We start from the raw sequence: 22,622 nt of genomic DNA, 5'->3' as shown, positions 1-22,622 counted from the left end.
AGTATTAAAAATAGTAAAGTGTTTTCCCTGTTTGATAGATTTAGTTCAATGTGTCTGAGAATATGAGGCACTCCCACATAGAATAATACTGATTTTAAATTTATAATCTGATACTGAATTCTTGATTTTGAAAGCCAAGTTTTTGAGCATAATGGAACTTTCTTTATTTATACATAATGGTGGCAGTACTAATATAAGATAAAGAATGCACTTTTACTCTCTAAGATTTCTTTCTTGTTGTAGCTTGCCAGTAAGTAGGTCTTTTTGCTAGAATAATTTATTTGAGGGAACCCTTTCACAAAGGTCTGAATAACACGGGGGCCAATATTTTAGTTCAGTTAAATCATCCATAAAATCACAGACAAGGAAATGATCGTGGGGGAGGGGGAGATACTGCATTCTTGACTATTGTTGCTTGATCAGATCCCAATCAAACTTTCCACGCTCTTATGCTTTTAAATTACAGCACCACAGAATATTAAATTACTTCTTGGATGGATGAGCATAACCCAGCTACAACCATGAATGCAAGAAAGGGTGCTTCGGGTGCTTTTAAAAAAATGTTATTTATGATTGCATGAAAGCTTTAATTATCAGTGGAACTTAATATACCAACAAAACAAAATCAAATATTTTTTTAAGTCCCTCTGGCCTGGAATTCATGCCTGTTTGTGGAAGCAATCTATTTTTCTCCTCCTTACATTCATTAAAGATAGAGCCCCAGACCAACAATAGATGCAAAGATATGTCTTTAAAGCAGTGAGAATAGTGTTGCCATCTAGAATGTCTTTAGTCATCCTGCTGAAGACAATGAAGCTGCTTTGGAGTTCAGTTGACAGCAAATTGAAATCATACTTATACTGTACTACAATAAACAATCCACTGTAATATAAAGCAATATGCAGCAGCCTTTTTAAGAAGCTATAGACTAGGGAGAATTATGCCAAGCCAGTCCTGTCGACTCCAGTAAGAAGTTAATGAAGTGCAGGAAGAAAGTTCTATGAACCTGGCCTATGGTCTCTTTGTCCTGTATATATTTTATCTCACATGATATCAAAATATCTGCAGAGTAAGAGTTTTTCAACATATTTAGCATATGAGGTGGCTCAAATAGCATGTACATGGGCAATGTGATGAGACCTTTTTTTAATATGGGCAAATATTTACTTATGGCCAACACACTGTAGCAAGTATTCTATCTCTGTATCAATGTGACCAGTATGATTCATGTGCACTACAGTCCAACAAATCAGGTTGGAGAATGCTGTGGCAAACTAATGCTTTGGTTCCTTCCCATAAAACTTTTAGAAGTGATGCTATTGCAGAAAGAATTCACAACCTGAATTCAGCTAAGATGGTTCCACCCTAAACACTTTATTTCTATGGCATAGGGGAAGTACAAATAGTAGCAGGTCCATAAAACAGTAGTATTGGGCCTATAACCATGTCTTTATAAAATCAGAGAACATACAATTCATTTACAGTTCATCCCACTGAGATTGTACAGTCTCAAGTCTGAAGTTGGATAAATGCCTTTCTCTGAAACTGGTATTAATCAGCTACATTAGAGCAAAAAAATTGCTGTTGCATCTAATTAGTTGACCATCTTTTATTCTATAATGGCCAAGCTCCCATTCCTCACAGGCAGTACATAAAGCCAGAAGTCTTCTTCTACTGTTTTCCAGCACTTGATTTACAAAGATATGTTTCCTCCTGCACAGAATTATTACAGACAGTGATGGACTTAATGGGATGGGAACAAAACAATGGCATATGATTGTTACAGGAAATATGTAGTATCAGCTCACTTAAACCAATACCAGAATAGCTGTCTTCAATCAACATACCCAAAGTCACTACTGAATTCACTCATTTTCTAGCTTCATGCAGAACATTGAATTTTAGACTAACCCAACATATCTGGTTCTCAAAACTGTTCATATATAAACATATCCTAACCAATGTTAGCATATTGCCCACTGATTTAGTTGTGCCTTTCTAATTTAGCCAGTGAATATACAATATTCCTGTTAGACTTTTGGGACCAAAGATAAACAGGCATTTTGTTCTGATGGAGAATATTCCTCTATGTGGGGCCACATTCCACTGCATCAAGGGATGGAGTTGAATCAAGAAGTGGGTGAAGTCATCATTCTCACTGCTTCTGACTCACTCCTTTCATTTTTCTCCTTGGACAATAGGCTTGCCGAGGAAAGGGCAGATCCCAAGGTCTCAATTGCTTGCTTGGAAAAAGGGTTTTGAAATTAAACTTCAAGGTTAGAACATTCATAGAAGTACTATGTGATTCTTTATACCATCCAATAAACAGTGGGATGTGCCACAGAAAGTCCACTTCAGTTCCCAACTGCCCTTTCTAACAGGAACATTAACTTTACATTATGTTTTTACTTTAGGAAATATACTCTAAGTGCAGAGGCCTATCAAGGGATCACACAAATAACTCTGAACAGGGAGGGTCATAGATGTTGCACAAATGAAATCCCCACATTGACTATGCTGAATAAAAAAAATACTTCCAGTCATAAATTCCCCAAACACAAAATTATTTCCACTTGCCAAATCCAGTAAAGAACAAGATTCAGAATGAAATGTTCAGCTTCTTCTCTCCCACAAGAGATTTCATAAGTGCAAGGCAAAAAACTTGACTTCAGTCATAGAGGATAGTGTTTGCTATGATTTAAAAATATACTATAGAAGAACAGCAGTGATGGCAACAATCTACAAACTTCCTAGCTGATACTAGAGTTTTAGAATCTCTGGGTTTAACAATTTTGGAGTCCTGAACTTAATCCCAGACCAGTTCTCTTATTGATTTTAGCATGTGATATTATTGATTTTGCAATGTTTGGGGATCCTCTTGCAGATCATGCAGGTGAGGTAACCTTCTGCCCCCAAATTCTGCCTTGAAGGACCCTTTGCCACATCCCTTCCTAGAATGGCAGAATTAACAAAGCATCTTCTTAATAATAATAGCTTTTCTTTTGTAATGTTTTTCTGATCTGAATCATTCTTCTGTCATACAAACGTAATATTCTAATTTGACAGGGCATTCACATTAGGCTCCAGTCTCGTAAGAGTTTTGTAAAGAGTAAATTCTCATCTAGGTTGGGAGTTTACAAGGCAGATTAAACCAAGTTTAATTCTTAACTGTCTCTATTTTAAGCACCTTCCCTCCCTCCCACCTAACTTTCAATGCTCCAAACAGCATCTGCTTTCAACTCTTTTCTTGCTTTACTTAGTGATTTAATTTCACAATAAGTTCTCCCCCCACTCACTCTTAATTTCAGCAAGAAAGCCCTTGTGCCTTTTGTTATGATTAATCATTTTCCTTTGTTTTCATTTTAGGCCCAATGGCTGTTTAGTCTGGACAGCACATGATCACCTTTCTTTGTATGTGCAGAAGATGAAGGGTAATTTTAATTGGCGTGAGACTACTTAGAACAAGATTTTTCAAGTGGATGGGGGGAGACTGGGGTCATTGTGAGGAGAGTGGGAGGGAAACACCCCCCCCCCCATTGATTAACTTTTAAAATAATTATGATCAGCTGGGAATAGTCCTCCTTTTATAAGCTCTAAAATAAAGCAGTGACTGTCATAACCAAAAGAATAAACAGAATCAAAGAAGGTGGGATAAGACAGATAAATGCCTTCCTCATTAATGGTTGAAAAATGTAGAAATCTATTTTTTTTTAATTGAACATCTTCATTCTACAGTATTTGATACCTTATTTTTCTTCCTGTTTTCAAATCTGACAAATGGGACAAGAATAAATTAAGAACAGAAAGTTTATTCAAGAATTGTTCAACAGACAACCCTTTCAGCAAAGAAATAAACTTATCTACTGTAAAGAACAAAGGAAGATGCTTCAAAAAAGAGAAGGAAGTGGTAGTGAAGGAAGAGGAGAATTAGGTGGGGTGGGGATTAGCTAGTTCTTCTAACTGAGGACTATACAATTACAGCCTGATTTCATGCCTCCAGTAGAACTAAACACATTATTTTAAGTACGAAGGTAACTACTGGCCTTTTTCCTAAATTACAATAACTAAAAAAGAACAGAGAGAGCAGGAAGAATGGAAAATAAAATTTGGTTGTACAATGACAAAGACCAATGTCCTTTATAACAAGTCAATACTAAAATAAAAAAAAGTACATTTTCCTTATAAATACATAAATGTTGGGGATAAATAATGCAACAAAAGAAAAAATAGTTTAAAACTGGCTATAACCAATAAATATAATATAATATAATATATATTTATATATTTATATATATGAATGTTTACTGGAACATGGCACACCTCCATTGAAAATAGTATTCCAATGTGTGTCCTTCAAATGTTGGTATATATAGCCATTAAAATGTAAACTCTAAGTGCAAGAATGTCAGGCCAAAGAAGAGGCACCAGTAAAGGAATCCTCTCCCCAAAGGATCTTTTACTTTGCTTCCATTTGGAGGACATAACAGTTTCTGATCAAATATACCCTGTTTTCACGTTCAACAGAAGTTATGCAGACAAATGCAAAGACATATTATATATGTGAGAGAGTCCCCCAGTCCTTAACCAACCTTAAAACCAAAATCATAAAGAAGGGTAGATAATCATGGGAAGAACAAAGGGGAGGTCTCTATTTTTCTCCTTCCAGATGTTAGACTTTTATTTGCATAAGCAATCTCAATTTTGCTGTTAAATTTACTTGGTAAAGAAACCACTCCACTGCCCAATTCTGAAAAACAAAGCCTCTGATAGAATTAAAGAAGAAGGAGGGGAATATATCAGTGAATAATAATTTGTAAGGATTGGGTTGGTAAACTGGACAAAACACCCTTACATGGATGGAGATACACTGAGAATGGAAAAAGACAGTTTTCCATTCAATACCTTAGAATTCTCTTTCTTCTTTGTAAAATAAACCTTTTAAGAATTGTGAAGATTAGTATTTAGCTAAGAGAGAAGAGCATAGATATAAGAAATATTGAGGTGCATTTAAGATCTACACCCAGATCTTTTTGTGCATGTTGTATGAACTTTAAAAAAAAAATGTCACAGAAATTATCTATTTCAATTGATTTCAGAAGAATCAGAACATTTTTATACATTCAAAACATTTGTGTCGAAACCTCAGGCCAAATACATATGTGAAATACAAATCTGAAACAGATTCTTGAAATTTTTTTTTAAAAAGGGATGAAATTCACTAGTAACATCTTCCTTTCCCCCTTATCAAAATGAGTTTGACTAAATCCCTCTGTTGTGTATGTGTAAATATATGTTCCTGCATGGTTGATTGTCTCCAAACACCTATATACCCTTCTATAATTGTAAACAAAATATTTGCATACTTTTAAGAAAAGAAAATACTTGAAATGAATAGAAGTAAATCCTACAGCAAGACAACTTTCAGCAGAAAATTATCTTGCACAAACTGCATTGAAATAAATGGTTTGTAAAGTTTTTTGGGTGGGTGGGGGAAGGATCTTATCAATGATTTCAGCAAGTCTTTTTCATGGGGCAGTCTTATACACGTCCAAACCCTTTCTATCAAATTGGAGTCTTAATGAATCTATCAATAATCAATCTATATTTAAGGAACCTATCTATTATGTATAAATAGGCTGCTATTTTGTGATCTGTATAGGACATATACACATGACTGGGAAGTTTGCTCCTAATCTCATTAAGAATCCTTATTACCTTCCTGACTGGGAATGCAACTTGTGAACAAATAGAATGGTGACTTCTTTTCCCATTGAAATTATTTCAATTCCAATGTGATAGAGATTTACTTAGAAGTAATTAAGATTTTAGCAGTAATGAAAAGAGAGTGATAGAAGAATGGTATGCATCTGTTAGTGTGTAGATGATCCAGACTGCATTTCCCACAACCCTTTTCTATGTATTAGCTTATGGGGGCTGATGGGAGTTTAAGTCCAAAAATGTAAAAGGACTTAAGTTAATTTCCTATGGTATATATAGTGAGTTGAGGCAGTTCTTCAGCTTTTCTTTAGATTGAAGAAATGCTCTATTCTGCCTGTGGAAAGTCTGTATCTCATGAAAATGTGCTGCTCCATTCAAGATGTTATCATGACTAGTTAAAAACATGGTTCCCACATGTGTATTCACAAAACCAACAAGAGTTGTGGGTCCAAGAAAGCGCAAGTTTACTCTGACCCTCCCCCTCTGCTCCCTCTGCCTAAAGAACACAAAAGATAGTGTGTGTTTAAGATGCATTTCTTAAAGTAACTTCTCACACTGAAGAAAAAGGAATAGATTCCCACAGCCTTATAGACTTTTTTGCACTTTGGGATTGCATTAGTCTGGCCATTCCTAACCTGGATTTACAACAGGCCTTTTAGAGCTCAACCAGGGCTGATCCTTAGGATTTGTTCATTTTAATCTAAAGACTGTTATCTCAATCATATGAAGGGCACTAGGCTGTCTGGTGCATTCACCTTTCTTTGAGAGGGGAATATACAGGAACACTTCCACTCCAGAGAGTATGGCTTAGCCATAAGCCTCCTAAGCTCTTTATCACCCTAGGGTCAAATCTGGCAGGAATGGCAAGACACAGCATGCATAAACTGTGCCCCTGAAACAATAGGTTTGACTTTCATAAAAGGTTTCAACACAAATGTTTGTTTGTCCATTTCTTTTTGCATAACCAGTCTGTCCCCTGACTCACCAATCCCACATCCACCTCCCTTCTCTATTAACTCCCCACCGAGTATGCCCTACTTTTCATCACAGATGGGTCAGCTTGGGTGCCTCTTGGATTCTACCCTGAGTAGAAGCATGGTGAGAAGAAAGGTCCGTATAGGTTGGGTGAGCCTCACAAGGCCCATGGTGCTGGTTGGAGGCCATCTGAGGGCCTCCATTGTATTCCATGCTGGGGGGCTGGTGATGTTGAAGGGGGTTCAGCCCATAAAGCGATGAAGCAGAGTTGGGCATAGAATCCACATAATTGCCACCCACATAGACTGGGCTGCCTTGCATATTGGGGGGGCCGTAGCTACCACTCCCATTACCCTGTAAGACATGAGGATCGTACTCGGGTGCTGTGTTGGCATACTTCTGTTGGCTGGGGCATCCTTTGATGGGGTTTTGGTAGGCAGTGGGCATGGCATAGGCATTCTGGTGTGGTTTGTTGAAAGAGGGTGGAGATGGAGCTTCGTAGTTTGAAGTCATGGGGTGTAGGGCATTCAGGAAGCCTGCAGAGGACTGTAGAGCTTGGGGTGGGCTCCCTGTGGGGGAAGGTCCCCCAGAGGATGACCCAAGGCCTTTTGACTTTTGATCCTTTTTGTATTTCATCCTCCGATTCTGGAACCAGATCTTGATCTGCCGCTCACTGAGGTTTAACAGGTTAGCCATCTCCACTCGGCGTGGTCTGCAAAGATAGCGGTTGAAATGGAATTCCTTCTCCAGCTCAACCAGCTGGGCACTGGTGTAAGCTGTGCGGGCCCTCTTGGAAGCTGAGGAGCCTGGAGGGCTTTTCTCGCCGCTGCAGCTTTCTGGAAAGAAGGTCGGGAAATGAAATCAAAGATAATTACTTACATGCAGAAAATTGAATGCACAGGCTTCTTAATAAATCCTCCTATGGGCGAGAAGGCTACACTCTCCCCCCAGTCCCCACTCCATAATCATGTCATTTATTAAGAGTTCTGTTCTCCAAAGCTGCCCCACGCTTTATGAAAATTTGATCATGTCATGCAGAAAAGAAATCCAGGGCAATTTATTTGGGAGTCGATTATTTTGAAGCAGACCCTTTCAGAGGAAATTATGTGGGCGAGGTTAGCAAGGCAAAATGAAGCATCTAGGTAGATAGACCTGCCCTGCATGTAGTTCGGCTGGTGTGCTAGTCTGAATTAGTCCACAAAAGTGGGTGTCTGTTTGCTTTGTGAGATGTAACTCAGAAGTCTGCTTCCAGGGTATACACACACACACACACACACACACACACACACACTGCACTTTTGAAAGGCACAAGCCCATTGCAAGCTCCCACTTATTCCAAGGAAGGAATGCATAGGAGAACTTCTGATGGGATTGTGTCCAGAAATTTTTACAATCAAAAATGCAAAAGATGTACTTAGGAAAGGGAAGCAAGGTTTCCATATAAATCCAAGTTCTGATATTTACCTTGTGCTTTAAAGTAAATATGAATTGTGTTTGTTTTTTAAGGAACTGGGAATTGCTCCCCGACCCTCCAATTCTGACTTGCAAGAAAGATTGGCTGTGAAGCAAAAAGACTCAGACCCAGGGTACACATACAAAAGAATATGTTAACAGAGATTTAAAGCAATGCAGCTGGACTAATGATTTCAAACTGCAATTGGGGGAGCCATTAATAATAAATAGTTCCCCACCCCCGTTATAGAAATCCTTTTTATTCCGCATCACAGAAGCAAGTGTAATATGAAAAGTATTTTTTTTCCAAATGATTTCAACATACAACCTGAACCAGAAAAAAATCCCCACTTTATTGCTCAAGAATCCACCATCCCTTCAACCATACGCCTATTCTCTGCCTTATTTGCATTGTAAGAAACTTCATTATCATCATTTTAGCCATTGTCTATCCACTGCAGGATGAAGTAAGAAACCTATACCCAAAATATGTGTATACATGAATATATACAGAGATAAATGGTACCTGGGGGAATCACAGATAATTTGAAGCCATAGTTAATATCTGTTGAATAAATTTGTAACATTCCCTGCACTGTTGTGATGTACGGTAAAATCCCCGTGATCTTGCAGTGAGAAGAGAGGTAAAGAAAGCGTAAGAGTTTTAAGAAAATGTTTTTACATGGGACAAAACCAGAATTTGAGGATGAAGTTAAAGCAGATTTGGTGAATGTTGGTGTCAGTTCACATGCCCCTTAGGGCAAGTGGTTTATGAAGCTGTATTTACAAAGTTATTTCCTTAAAATTTATACTTTTCAGTGAAGGAGGAAAGCTGTTGCATTTAATTCTGAATTATAGGCATGTGTGAAACTGGATCTAATTCATATAGTTGTTCTATTATGGTATTATTCCATTAATATTTAGTTGATGCAACATTTGCAAATTTTTATTCAAGAATTTAAAGATTAAGCAAGAGGAATTACTATATGAAAATTAGAATATAATCTATACCAGGGGTTTCCACACCTTTTGTTTTCAGTGGCACATTTGGAATTTTAGAATATGCTGTGGAGTGCTCTCAGAATGGCTGCTTGGAAATTTATTCCTTCCCCAAATGACTGCCATTGGGGAAAACAATACAGATTTATCAGAATGTTACCTACCCCTCCATCCACTGTGGCTGTTTCCCTGTAGGGTGCTCCCTACTTAACATTGTTTGCTGTTGTCCTTACTCTGAGCTAGTGGACATGCATCCAGAAATAGTACTGGGCTGCAGCCACCTATCATTTTTATTTTCTTAAAAAATATATAAATCAACCTAATGCAGTCCATTGGGGCCCAAAGGCATTAGAGTTAATAAAGGTGACGCTGGAGGATGGTGCTTTGCTCATGCAGCATGCCAATTTCCAATTCATTTTTAATTGAAAGGTTTTTTAAATGTAAAAAGTCTATCAGATGTGATGTCTCCAGGCACATAGATGACACACTGGGATTCCAGCTATTGCCTTTTAGTGGGACCATATTAACATGCTCAAACATATTAATCTGGTTGCTTAATTCAAGCATGACTTAGCTCTATACCTTTTGTGCAATAACACATTCATGCAAATTATTCATCCAAATTAAACTGTGTCATAGTACACAACTTTGAATAGGACTGCTGATTCAAAACCACTTAGTATAGCAAATTGGCTACAAGAAGTTTAATTGTCAAATAAAATTATTTATATTAGGAAAGGAACGTCACTGACTTCAAAGAATGTATATCTAAAAAAGAACTGTAACCTAAGTATATTTAGAATTGAGTTCTAATAACATTATTCTCACTTGCTTCTATTTGATTTTAGGATCTCGACACCAACATGCTTAGAAATGAATCTGGAGCCATTGACATTTGTGGCTATTATAAACTTTGTCCTCTATAAAACCTGTTATCCCTAATAATTCTATAGTTCAAATATCAAGCAAAAAAACCCAAACAAACCTCTTTTCCTACCAGGCAAGATTTGGATTAAATGACTACATTATACATGGACAAAATATATTTTATATGGTATTAGAAGGTGGAGATTGGGAAACAGTAGCCTTCATGCCTGCAACAAATTAGACAATCTCTGCTGGATATTAGTGAGCATCCATGCTAAACCAATGGCATATAAAATGGAGTATAACACACATCTCAGGACTTTGATGGAAATACATTTTGTCAGGTGTAAAAAACAGACATTATAACTGGAGACCATAACTCAGCTCTGCCCAGACTGTCTGGTTTGAAGAAGACATGTTCTACATCCAGCAGACTGAGGAAAGAGATGACAGAGCCCTATGGTGGAAGGGTGGATAGAAGCTCTTTGGAGAGTCATCAAAACCAGCAAGACTCTCTGTCATGAGACAAAGACAACTGCAAGCTTTCGGATTCAATTGTGTTTTACCTTCAGAGAAGTGGTTTATGTTCTTCTCTTTTTTTTTAATAAAGAGCATTACAGAATGACCATCTCACATGTAGAAACCTACAGTGTGCCCAACAGCTGGGACTAATGGAAGTTAACTTTCTGAACATCAAAAAGGGAAGTGTTTTGAGTCCCAATTTTATTAGTGGCAGGACCTCTGCATAGATGTAGGTCTGAGAGACAGATCATTACTTCAATATAAGTAGATGATACTAATCATGTGTAATTAGTATCAAAATCCATATCCTTTGAAGGAATGGAGGTAGGAAGGAGGTTGAATTTATTAATACATAGAACTGAAGTGAGGAACCTCTTGCTCCTCCACTGCCACCTTTAGCCCTTCTGTGTTCATGCACAATTCACAAAATCACTCCTACTGCACCCATACCTTGTTCTATTTCCCTTCTGGCATTCTCAGCTCTGTCTCTGGGACAATTTCCTGCCTTTGTTGCAAGCCATTTCTCACCTCAATAACAAGCTTACCCCTCAAGATCTAATTTCCAAGCAGATCCTTTTCCTCAGCTATCTTAATCGCCTACTTACGTCTAATCCGGATAGGTAGAATAGGACCGCCACCATTACCCTGAGCTAGTATGACTCTGCTGATGGGGATTGTAGTTCCACCCAGGTTGCTGCCCCAATGTTGTTCTTCCAGGGCCAAGCAGGCTGGCTCCCCAGCCTAAACCTTTCAAGTGGGGATGGGGGTAGTTGGAGAACACCCATAGTGCCCAACATTGCCGGTTCTTAAACAGGCAAATACTGCATTGGCTTGCACTCCTTCACCACTTCTCTTTCTTGTACCCCACCACCAGCTTTCTATAACTAAACCAGGCTTGCTTGTGTATGTGCCAGGGTGGGAGTAATGGGCACTGTGGGTGCATGGGGAGCGTGGGGCTATTTCCAAAAGCAGAAGATACCTGCACAGGGGGAGCTGTTTTTCTGCTTGGCGTTTTGCCTCGACTCTTTCATCCAGGGGAAAATCTGCTTGGTGAGGGCCGCGTTACTAGAGGCCAGGCTGGATTTGCTTGGGACACTTTTGACCGCCCCCGATTGGCTATGGTTATTGCTGCCGCCGGTGCTGTTGGATGTGGTGCTGCCGCTCCCGCTGGTGGCGGTGATGGGGTTGGTGGGTGGTGAGACGGGCGGGGGCGGGTGGTGCTCCTGAGGCAAGCTGGGGCGCAGGCAGCTCCCGTTCAGGTCCTTCGCCTTGGCCAGTGGGGCCGCGTTGCCCAGAGACTGGAGGGTGCAGGCGGGCCGCTGGTAATCGCTCTCCACATGAGCCGCGGGCTGGAAAGGCTGCGGAGAAGGGCCCTCGTAACCAAAGCCGTTGGCCCCCGGATAGGAATAAGCCCCAAAGAGCGGGGAGGTGTCGTAGTAGCTGGTCTTCTGCATGGCTGGGGTTCCCCGAGGCGCTCGCTCGCTGTTACCAGGCTCCGGTTGGCCCTCTCATGGAAGGACATTGGCACCCCCCAGGTCACGTGACAGGGGGCCTTCCCTTCCCCCGGTGTCTTTTGGAAGATGACCTGAAAGGTTAGAAGGCACACACAATGATACGGCTCGGCCTCCGAATCCATCTTAGCGGCTGAAAAGCGCGTGACATGAATAGCTGGCCGGCTACGGAGGAGGGCGGGGATCAGGGAGCAGATGCCGCCGCCGCCGCCGCCAGCTTTTTGCCGGGTGCTGTGAGATGCACCTCGCCTCTCTCCATTGGGCTAAGATTTCTAGATATATACATATAATACACACACACACACACACACACCCTGACACACACACACCACACACACACACACACACAAAGGGGGCTTCGTACAGGCGAACCGTTCACCAAACCGATTCCTCAGTGGCCTTTCCCCCTTCTGTTGTTCTAAAGTTCAGTTGTTTTTGATCGTCTTCTTATTTGTTTTAACTACACCATTACCCATATATGTAGTTCCTGTAGACCGAGAATATCGCTGTCGCAGGATTTCTTTTAGATCATTCAACTCAATTCTCCAAAATCTCTGCCGTGGGTATAATCCAGCTACCTCTCTAAACACCAGCCTTTTCACACACGCACGCACACTTGCTCCAGTGCAAGGGCCAGGTATTTTATTTCCACGTGCTAAAGAAATGAATAGATCTCAGTCTCGCTACTGCTTCTTAGAGGGACTGAATGAAGACGAAGAAAACAGGGACCGGAGGGGGCTTGCAAGTTAAAATTCCGGAAATTACAGATAAACTATGAAAGAAAGTGGAAAGTCACTTGGCAAATCTATTTGGAATGAATTTCAGTAGCATTTGCGTATTTTTAACAACGCTCAGGCACCCGCATGGAACTACCAAGTGTCTGTTACCTACAAAATTAAAATATAATATTTTTCCAATTCAGGATTGAGGAGCTTTGAAAAAAACAAACCTAAGTATAAATTGGATAAAATTATAATTAACCGTACCTTTAAATGCTTCTGAGATTAAACATTTAACATATTGAAAATATTTTTAACACTTCTGAAATATTTCCAGATTCGATTTACTTAATCTGCTTCTTTCAAAAGAGGAATGAACTCAAGTTCTTTGATGTTGGTTCTTTTGAAGCTGTTTTTGCAACTCTGACTGCGTTTGAAATTGGTTGTGGAAACTCCTCTTCCCTGAGTCGTTAAAATTTTGTCTTGTTGCTGCTCAAGGTGTGAGCTGGCCTCTCTCTTTCCTAAAACCCAGCTACAGCCCATTTCTCAACTGCTCTTTGAACAAAACAAATCCCGTTTTTCTCACAATACCATTTGGTTCCTTGCTTTTGTTTCCCTTTTACTTTTATGTTGGGATTTTATTTTATTTAAGATGGGAAGTGATGTGTTTCCCAAAGAAAGGGAAAACTCCCTTTACCAGTAGGAAAATTAATTTTATAAATATAATAAAAGCTATAACACATTTAATAGAGTAAAAACATGGATCTCTGGAAAGGAATTCTCTTTCTCTCTCTTCAGCCCTTCTGTGCTTCATTTCAATCCAGAGAGCTTCGTTCTATTTTTCTTCCTTTCGGCATAAACAATAGTATTGAAAGGCACCACTCAGTTCTTTCCATTGTCGGGGAATAACAAATAGACCAACCTTCCCTACACTGATTCAATTCAAAATCTATGGTATATCTCACCTCTTCCTCTTCATTCTCTGCCCTGGCCTCGGAACTGTAGCCATTGCTCTCTAGGGGCAGGCATCTAAAAATCTTCCTTGGCCAGGTGTTCCTGGAAAGAATTAAGGCAGCTGCCCTGCTTTTATTCAGCAGCCAAGAAATATTTCTTAGCAAACATGATAATCTAACGTTGTTCTCCAAATGGTTTGAAGAAGAAAAGAAAAAAAAGGATTATGTGATGAAAGCGGAAGGTTGAGTACCCTGACTCAGCCATTATTATCTTCTTTTTAGGCCCTCCCAGTTTGTTTTGGATTTTCTGGGAGCGCTGGAAGGCCTAGGAAAAATAGGCACCAAAGGGTTTTTGCTCCTTAGCTTTTGTTGGCTTAAATTAAGCTGCATCTTTAAAATATTAATCTCCTTTCTTACCCAAAAAAGGAATCCAAAGTAGTCTATGCACTCAGTAGCTAACATTTGGATCCCTTTTTGTACCTCATCTTTCAACACTTTCTAAATGTCGGTCATTTATCTTAGTCTAAGACGGGCGGAATCGTAAATGATTTACTCCAAGGAATTGTTGTGGTAGTTAAACACATGCACACACATACATACAGAGAGAAATATCCATTGGAATAATGAATGAGAAATCAGATCGTGCCTTTGCAATTAGTTGTTGAAATGTCAACCACAACCCTGAAGTTGTTTCTTGCCCACTTGGAAGTTTCATTTTTATTCCCAAGGATATTTCAAAACAAATGCCTCTTTTCTTAAGGTCTTTTATAAAGTATATTTAAAGAAACAAAAACAAAAACAAGCTGAAGAGTCCAAAAGCTTGTGATAAAATTGAAGGAAGGCTGTAAGGCCAAGGTGGAAAAATCCATAACCTTTTTCCCTTTAACTTCCATAATGGGTGAGAAAAATCATAATTATATTGCTCTGCTAGAATAAAATTAATCAGTTTTTTTTTTTTTAATTGAAAGCTTGGTTTCCCAAAGTAGATGGTAATGAACAACATAACAATTCAAAGTAAAAAACTACTGTATTCATTAGACCCTAGATTAGGGGGGGGGAAAGAAGGAAGGAAGGAAAGAAAGAGAAGGAAAGAAGGAGACAGAAAGAAAGAAACAATCTGAGTGAAAAAGGGAAGGATGAAGAGAAGGAAAATAAAGGAGTAAGAATAGCAAAGAGAGAGCAAAAGGGGAGTAGAAGAAAAGGGGAGGGAAGGGAAGGAGGGGGAAGAAGAAGGAGAAGAGAGCGTGCGAGCGAGAGAGAGTCGCTGCGTGGAAGGAAGCTTAGAGCTTGTGAACTCTTCATGAACCGCGATGCGAGTCATACAGCTATAAATCATGGAGACACGGTCTCCGCCATTCACAACTGATAGCCTATTTCGGTCCACCTTACCTTAGCCTCTGACGAGAGCAGCGCGGCGAGCAGACATAATATATTTTCGCAGCCAGCAAGCAACGCAATCAATAAGCGAGGAGAGCTCCCCCCATTCCTCTTGGTTAAAAAAAATGTTCAAGGAATATCTAGAGAGAGAAATCCGGTCATAACGCCAAAGGGAGGGGGGAATCTCTCTATAGAAGCTCTGGTGAGGGATGCTCCGGTTCTCTCTCTCTCTCTCTCTCTCTCTCCCTCTCTCTCCTCTCCCCCTCTCTCTGTCCGTTTGGGGAGGAGGGGGAAGGTGAGAAGAGGGAGAAATCACAAGATTCTCGACAGCCTTCCAAAGATGTTGAGGATTCTGACTGCCCTATACTCTCCTTACGCCCTGTTCACGGTTAACAATGGCCTCTGGCTTTACAGCAGAAGGCAAGAGAGGAGAGAGAGCTCGAGAGAAGGATAGACAGACCAACCGACAGACAGGGTACCAAGGAGGGGAAAACAGAAAGAACCGCTTACATCAAACCCTCAATAGGGCAATGCTTAGATAGAGGTTTAAACATAATACTAATATTAGTGCCAATTCTAATACTAATAACCTGCTTGCCATTTAAGGGGAGAATGGGTGGGGGGGAGGAGAGAATAAAGATATATGTACCGTAAAGAGACTTTATATCTGGCAAGGGGAGAGGCGATGATGTGTGTGTGTGTGAGTGAGTGTGAGTGAGTGGGCTTTGGAGAGCTTGGGCAAACGCCAAGGTTGCTTCCTGACAGTGTCAGTTAAGGAAAAAGCAATATGCAAATAGAGACATGGTGGACACAGAGGCCTAGCAGGAGAACTGGAGTTGTATTGATCCACATGTTTCTCAACTACATGTCAAGTTATGCTAATAAATCTTCAGAAAGAGAATCCTATCCCCCCACCTCTTTCTATCATCCTATTCTCTTTCTTCCTCTTCCTACATTTTTCTCTTTTCCTGAGATTTCAGAAGAGGCCTTTCAATATTCTGTTATTTCATCTGGTGCAAACTAGATGTCATATATAGAGAATATGACATAATTATGATGGCTACTCTTCAAGGGAAGGTAACAGAATCATGGTAATGAAGTTTTGTATGTGCGTGTATAAGAGAAAATTTAAACATTCAAGAGGGTATAAAATAGAAGGAGAGTCAAATCAAGTTTATATATTAAGCCATATTTTGTAATTGGGTTTGTATGTTCTAGCAATGTATGATTGAGCATGGAAGAGGTGCCTCTGTATTAAGAAATAAAAAAGGCGTGTTACTGAAAGCCCATCATTTTATTCTGTGCATGTTCAAAGGTACAAAACCATTTGAGATTACTTCTAAATTAGGTTGGAATGGGGATGTATGAAACAATTTGAAATGGGAAAAATAAAATAAACCAATGGATGGATGGATGGATGGATGGATGGATGGATGGATGGATAAGATTAGATAGATAGATAGATAGATAGATAGATAGATAGATAGATAGATATAGAGAGATAGATGATATAGCTATAGCTTTAGCTATAGATAGATGATGTCAAAGTGACTTAAGATTTATTACCCCTGTCCTGTCCAAAGGGAGCTTTGCTTGCAAAGACAAAAGGTTCGCACTAGTTTTTGCTGTTGTCAGGAAAGAGAGAGTTGCCATTACTACTGAGAGTGGGAGGAAGAAGTTGAGGTCTCTGCACATTTTTAGTCCTGTAAGTATGTCAAAATGAGAGACCAATTGTTACTTCTTCCCCAGTTCTGCCTTTTAGGTTGCTGAATTCACAAGAACTGGCATTGAGAAAAGGAAGAAGTGCTGGAATGGGCTGGTTACTTTCCTCATAGACCCTGGCTACCGGAAAACATCATATTTGGCCCATGGAATTTTTTATGATACTTTTGCAGAGAGAATTTTTTTCATCTGAATCTTTTGCTAAATCCAACTTTACCTTTGATTTGCACCAAACGGTTCTAGAAATTACAGATGAACTTCTTGGACCTTCACTTGGATATTAGCTTTTTCTGGTCAGGCTTTCTTAAGGAACCAAGAAGGATTTTTTTGCAATATTAGGCTATTTTTTTATTTGGACTACCATTGCAAGATTGGATACCAAACATCTTTTTTCATCTGCAGAATTACTTTTAGACCACCACAGACGGTAAACTAACTTTTACCAGGATAAAATCTGCACTTTTATATAGTTTAGTCTAGTTTAGTCTCTTTGCCTAACTGACAAGATTGGAGGATAGTTCAAAAACAAAGAGCAAGATTTAACATTTGAAATTTGTATTTCTTCCTCTGTTTATTATCTGTAGTTTGGTTTACCAGGTCAATTTTTATTTCAGATTTTTTTTTCTTTAAGATTTAAGTACACTTTTCTTGAACTAAACCATACTGAATGCAATAGATCATGATGGTGAATAAATATGCACAGAATAACTGTGCAGTTACTTAGCAATCCTACAAAATCTTACCTGGGGACAAATCCTAAAAAACTCCTTGGCATTTTCTTCTGAGTAGCATATATAGGATTGCTTTGGAAGGAATAAACTCAAAGCAAGCTATGGCAATGAATCAACCCTCCTCTGCAAAATTAAAGGTTACACACTTTGTGGTGGTGCTAGTGAAGTAGCTTGGGGTGTGCCAAGTAGGTCACAAATGTACTATTAAAAACTCAGGCGAGTGATCCAGAAGATATAATGGAAAAGAACAAATTGAAAAAGGAGGGGTCTGTTTAAAGAAAGGGAAAGAGGCAAGGGGCAAACGTTGGAAGCGGGCACGTATAGAACCTTTACTTTAAAATAGATGTGTTTGCGATGGGAGTGGGGGGAGGGATTACTCCAAATAGAAACTAAGAGTCTCCTCTGTTCTCAGCCGCATTACTTCCAATTCATTGTTGCTGTTATTACCATCATTAACGCAATACTGTACAGTACTTGAAGCCGCCAGCTCACGTCGCGATATTTAGTCCTGAAAGCCACTAATTTGAATAAAGCAGCGGGTCTCTGGATTAACTCATCCTCAATCACCCAAAAGCGATTTTTGAGATTTTTTGTCCTAACACTTTTTATGCGCATTGAATTGCCCAGTTCTCAATTTTTAAATGGCACAACAGATACCCAGATCACTTATTTTCGTTGAGGAGAAACAAAGCCTTCATGTATCCTTTAACCCCCACCCCCCACCCCGGACACTCAAATGCGGCTTCTTCCCGTTTACAGTACAAGAAATCGCAAGGCAGACTTGCGTTTCTTAACATTTGTGGTTGCTTTCCGGCAGGCGAAGGTGAGACAATATCTTCGTGCGGAAGAAAAGAGGAATTAGGTAAATCCTAATCCCCGAATTTGAAGTCTGATAGATTTTTCTAAGCATAAAATGGGCGGACACAATCCTGTGCTCTTGATCCTTTGTGACAGGGACTGAACTCTTCAGATAAAATATTGGCTGGGCCGCTCGTTCTCAATTTAAAATCTGCCTGAGAACAGAGCTATAATTTCACCGCGGTACGTTCAGGTGTAAAAGGACATTTATTTGGCAGTTGACCTTCACGTGTGACGGTAAGAGAAAAGGACGTCGCCAAGTAATGGACCCAGAATTAGTGGGAGGTGAACAACGAGAGACCTATCTTTGAAACGGGGAGAAGGTTTCGTTTATGAAAGGAGAGATCGTTTTAAAATATTTTCGTTTGGGGAAACATTCCTTGGCTCCAGTAACCTCGTTTCCCGTTCTGAATGCTAATATTATTAATCTGTAATAAAAACGTCCGCTAACCACCCACCCACAGTCTCCGGCTCGGCATCCCCGTATGTCACACAACCTCAAGAATATAAATCACGGCCGGGAGGCCTCGGCACCTCCTTCTCGGTTCTGCGGCCTCTGGCAACAATCTGAGCCTCATTCCGGGCGCTCCTTGTTGTTACTAAAAGCGCCGGCCCGTTTGAACTGCCACCGAGTTGGCACCAGTCCACGGATACCAGATCCTCGTGGGTTCTCCATTTCTGGCTTCCAGCTGAAATCTTTCGTTCTATAAATAAAATTATTGGCTATTTTTTAAAGTGCTTCTAGACTCTTAAAAATCCAACAGGTTACAGCTGAATTATTGCAATGCTAATACCAATTCTGTGCTAATAGAGTTCATCATTTGCTAAAGCAACTCAAGAAAGCTGGAGATTTGAAAATTACTATATTGTTATTCCATTTCATTTCCTTGACAATTTGATTGCCCACTAGAAATGTGGAATACATCTATCCATTCCTGGATATCTTGAATATGGCTGAAAGGGTGTGTAGGAAAGTTAATCCACACATTTATCTACGGAAATTCTCTTATCATCCAGGTCATGATTGTTCCAAAGGTGCTTTTCCAAAAAAGTAATACCATAGGACTTTCTTAGTTTTTTTTTCCCCTTTGAAAACGTTTCACTTCTCATTCCAAAAGCTTATTCAGTTCTAGCACCTTTGAGAGATCCTCATGTGCAACTGCAGAATCACCCAGGCAATTATTGCTTCTGTTTTATGACTAAATGTGAAATGTAGGGTTTCACCTCAACCATACAGTTTCAGAATGGTTCAGTGGCTGTAGACTGGGCCCTTTACAAAGTAAATTGGAGAATTGTTCTTTTTTTTTAATCTTTAAATCACAGCTGCTAGATTTTGACAGGTGAGGATAAGGCAGCATAGGTAGGAGTTATACTCCTACCTATGCCCTTTTAATATATACAACACCCACTGTCCCAGTCTCTGTGACTGATCATTGTTTGTTAATAGTCAGGACTGTTGTAGTCAGGACTGTTGTAAACCAGCCATATGGGGAGGGGGCAGGGAGAGGCTAGGAAGGTTGGACAGGCATGCTGGCTGCTGGAGCTTTTTGGAGTTTCAGTAGAATACATTTGAAATGGAACTGTCTTAAGGTAATAATCTACAGCATTAATATCTAGACAGTGGCAAAAAGTAACCTTATGGCTGATATACAAGAGCCTTGCAGCTCTTGTATTACTATCTCATTCAGTGCAGAAGAGTTGCTATTCAGAATCCATCTATTAAACACCATATAAGTAACTGATTAGGAAATGCAGTAAAAATAACTGGTGCTCCCTCATTTAATATTGCAGTGGTTCCTTCACATCTGTGCAGGGATGAGGAATATGTCTCCAATTCCCTCCAGACACAGCCAGCCAGTGATAAGGCCTGCTGGAAGTTATAATTCTCCAATATCTACAATGCTACAAATTCTTTGTCTCTTATTTAGGAGTGGCCCTGGTCTTCTTTTCCTCAACATAATTTATTCCCAGTGGTATGTGAGTGGGTCAGTTTATTGTTTTATTTATTAGTGCAATTACTGTGGCAATTGCTGTAATGTTATCTATTTGTTGTTTTATATCCTAGCTTTCTTCTGTGGATATGAAAACAACATCTATGGAAGTTATATAGTTTGTTTCATTTGTTGGAAGTAGATTGTGTCTCAGTTAATTATAAATACAGGGCTTATATTTATAACTAATCTTAGCAATACTCCTAGTTGGAGACAAAACATGAACTTAAAGTCAATCAGACTTTTAAGTTACAGGAACTCATCCTAAATTTTGCTAAATCTCAATCCCATTTATCCACAAACCCTGTATGGAAATATTATATATGCTTATATTTCTAATCCTTAAATGTTTTATTACTGAAACATTACTGAAACAAAAGCTTTTAGGAATGAGGGGCAATCTTCCTCACCATGGTATCTTTCATGTTGGATTCTTCCTTGTAGGGGGTCAGATTGTGAAAGACGATTATTGAAGTAATTATGAAACACATCCATGAACAAAAATATTTTGGATCTTGCTTAAAGAACATCTCTAATGATAATATTAGAATGGTTCCAAATTTAAAAGGATTTATGAATAGATGTCTGTGATTGAAAGATATCTATATCAGGTAGGTATGTTATCCATGAAACCTGACCCTTTTTAACTTCTTTGAACTAAGATAGACACAAATTCTACCTAGAAGCCAATCTCAACCAATTGTTTTCCTTGTTGAATTGTAACTCTTTCTTACCCATGACCTTTCGTTTTAGAAGCTTAATAACTCACTGGATTAATGATCAAATCAACAGAAGTAGTTCTGAATTACTTCCAAAATATTACACATAAACACAACAACATCTAAAAGGGAGAGGAGAGGGAGAGGGAGAAATCCCCAGAATTCCAATTTCCTTCATATCGCACCCCCATCCCCTGGAAAGATTTGAATACCAGTTAGCAACCTTGGCAACATTTTCAAAGCAGAGCTCAGAGGGGGGGGAAATAATCTCGCTGCCAAAGATTATATCTTTGGATTTCTAATCTCATCCAACTTTCAAGGAGACTTATTTCCAAAGGTTTTAATGCTCTTCTCAAGCATAGCTATAATACATTTGATAAAATGCAAAATAAAGTGTAGAGTTGTCCTTTCTTAATGTGCACTAGACTTTAAGGTATAAAATACTATCAATTTCATATAACAAGTCTAATACTATGCAGAATCATAACTTTTCTATTGATGGCACCTCCCTCCTCCAATCCTTGGAATCCTTTACTTAAATCGTTATGAATTAAAATTAAATTCCCAAGAAGAATTTTCTTTATGGTTCCCATCTAGGCTCTGGCCTACCACATGACAGCCTAGTCAGTCTTACTATTGGGTTTGTAGACATTTCAAAGTATGGGGGAAGGAGGAAGAGAAAATATTTAAAGTATCAAACAATAATTTATAAAAATTTGAGATGACTCACTTACGTGCACAGTATGTATGGACTGTGCAGAAATCAATATATAGATAAAAGTTCAAATATACAAGTAAAATACTTTGGCTTCCACTTACATTAGCTGCTCTGAAATAGGATGCAGCAGCCTTTGGGGAAAGAAAAGAGGGAGGAAGAGGTAAATGCCAGAGGGGACATCTCATTTTGCAGTGCGTTAAGCTGGATTGCCTTGTCAACAAAGTCAGGAAAAAGGGGAGATCCAGCATAGAAATGGGGCTCTATTCCTTTATCCCAGAATAGTGCCCCATTTTCCCCCAGATTGCCCCTCATTACTCCCTCTGGATGCTACTTTGTTCTGGTTGGAATGAAACATCTCAGCTTTTAGAGGTGGTCCCTACTTCTGAAATTTCAAGGAAAAAATTCATCTCAACACCACTCAGAATATCTCAAGAATGAGGAAAGGCCTCTAATGAAGGCATATATTGGAAGAAAACATTTATCATTGTAGCATTTTGAGGTCAATCTAAACTTCATTTCCCTTAAACTTTACATCAGGTGGGGGGGGGATCTGCTCATCTAACCAACATTGCAATACAGCCTGCTGTAACCAAGAATAAAAACCAAGAATATCTTTTTGAATTGAATGTGATTTACCTCAAAGTAAATATATTGAGATATGTGACCTGACACACCTATCTGGTAAGGATTTAATGAAGTTAGAAAGTGAAATTCACACTCTTGATGTCTAAAATGTCAGGTAAGTTTACGGAACAATCCACTGCATTTGTGCAAGGAAGTAAGACTGCTA

General features: G+C 39.3%; 1 protein-coding gene across 17 annotated transcripts in view; it reads right to left on the bottom strand.

Annotated features, from left to right (window-relative positions):
- Nucleotides 1–3,789: 3,789 nt before the first annotated feature.
- HOXB3 (homeobox B3) overlaps nucleotides 3,790–22,622 on the bottom strand; it is a 79,598-nt gene continuing 60,765 nt past the window's right edge. For 13 of the 17 annotated variants that reach the window (XM_034415536.3, XM_087892060.1, XM_087892064.1 and 10 more), the window contains 2 exons: nucleotides 11,513–12,118; nucleotides 3,790–7,529 (listed from right to left, as the gene is read on the bottom strand). In XM_034415536.3, the coding sequence (XP_034271427.1) occupies nucleotides 6,763–7,529; nucleotides 11,513–11,987 (1,242 nt within the window). In that variant the 5' untranslated portion in view covers nucleotides 11,988–12,118 and the 3' untranslated portion in view covers nucleotides 3,790–6,762. The other 4 variants (XM_087892061.1, XM_087892065.1, XM_034415531.3 and 1 more) reach the window with 3 other exon arrangements.

This window comes from Pantherophis guttatus, chromosome 4, assembly GCF_059756535.1.
Source record: "Pantherophis guttatus breed Tessera chromosome 4, ASM5975653v1, whole genome shotgun sequence".
NCBI classification, from domain to species: Eukaryota; Metazoa; Chordata; class Lepidosauria; order Squamata; family Colubridae; genus Pantherophis; species Pantherophis guttatus.
Note: the sequence above shows the minus strand (reverse complement) of the source record. Positions and strands in the feature narration are given on the sequence as shown.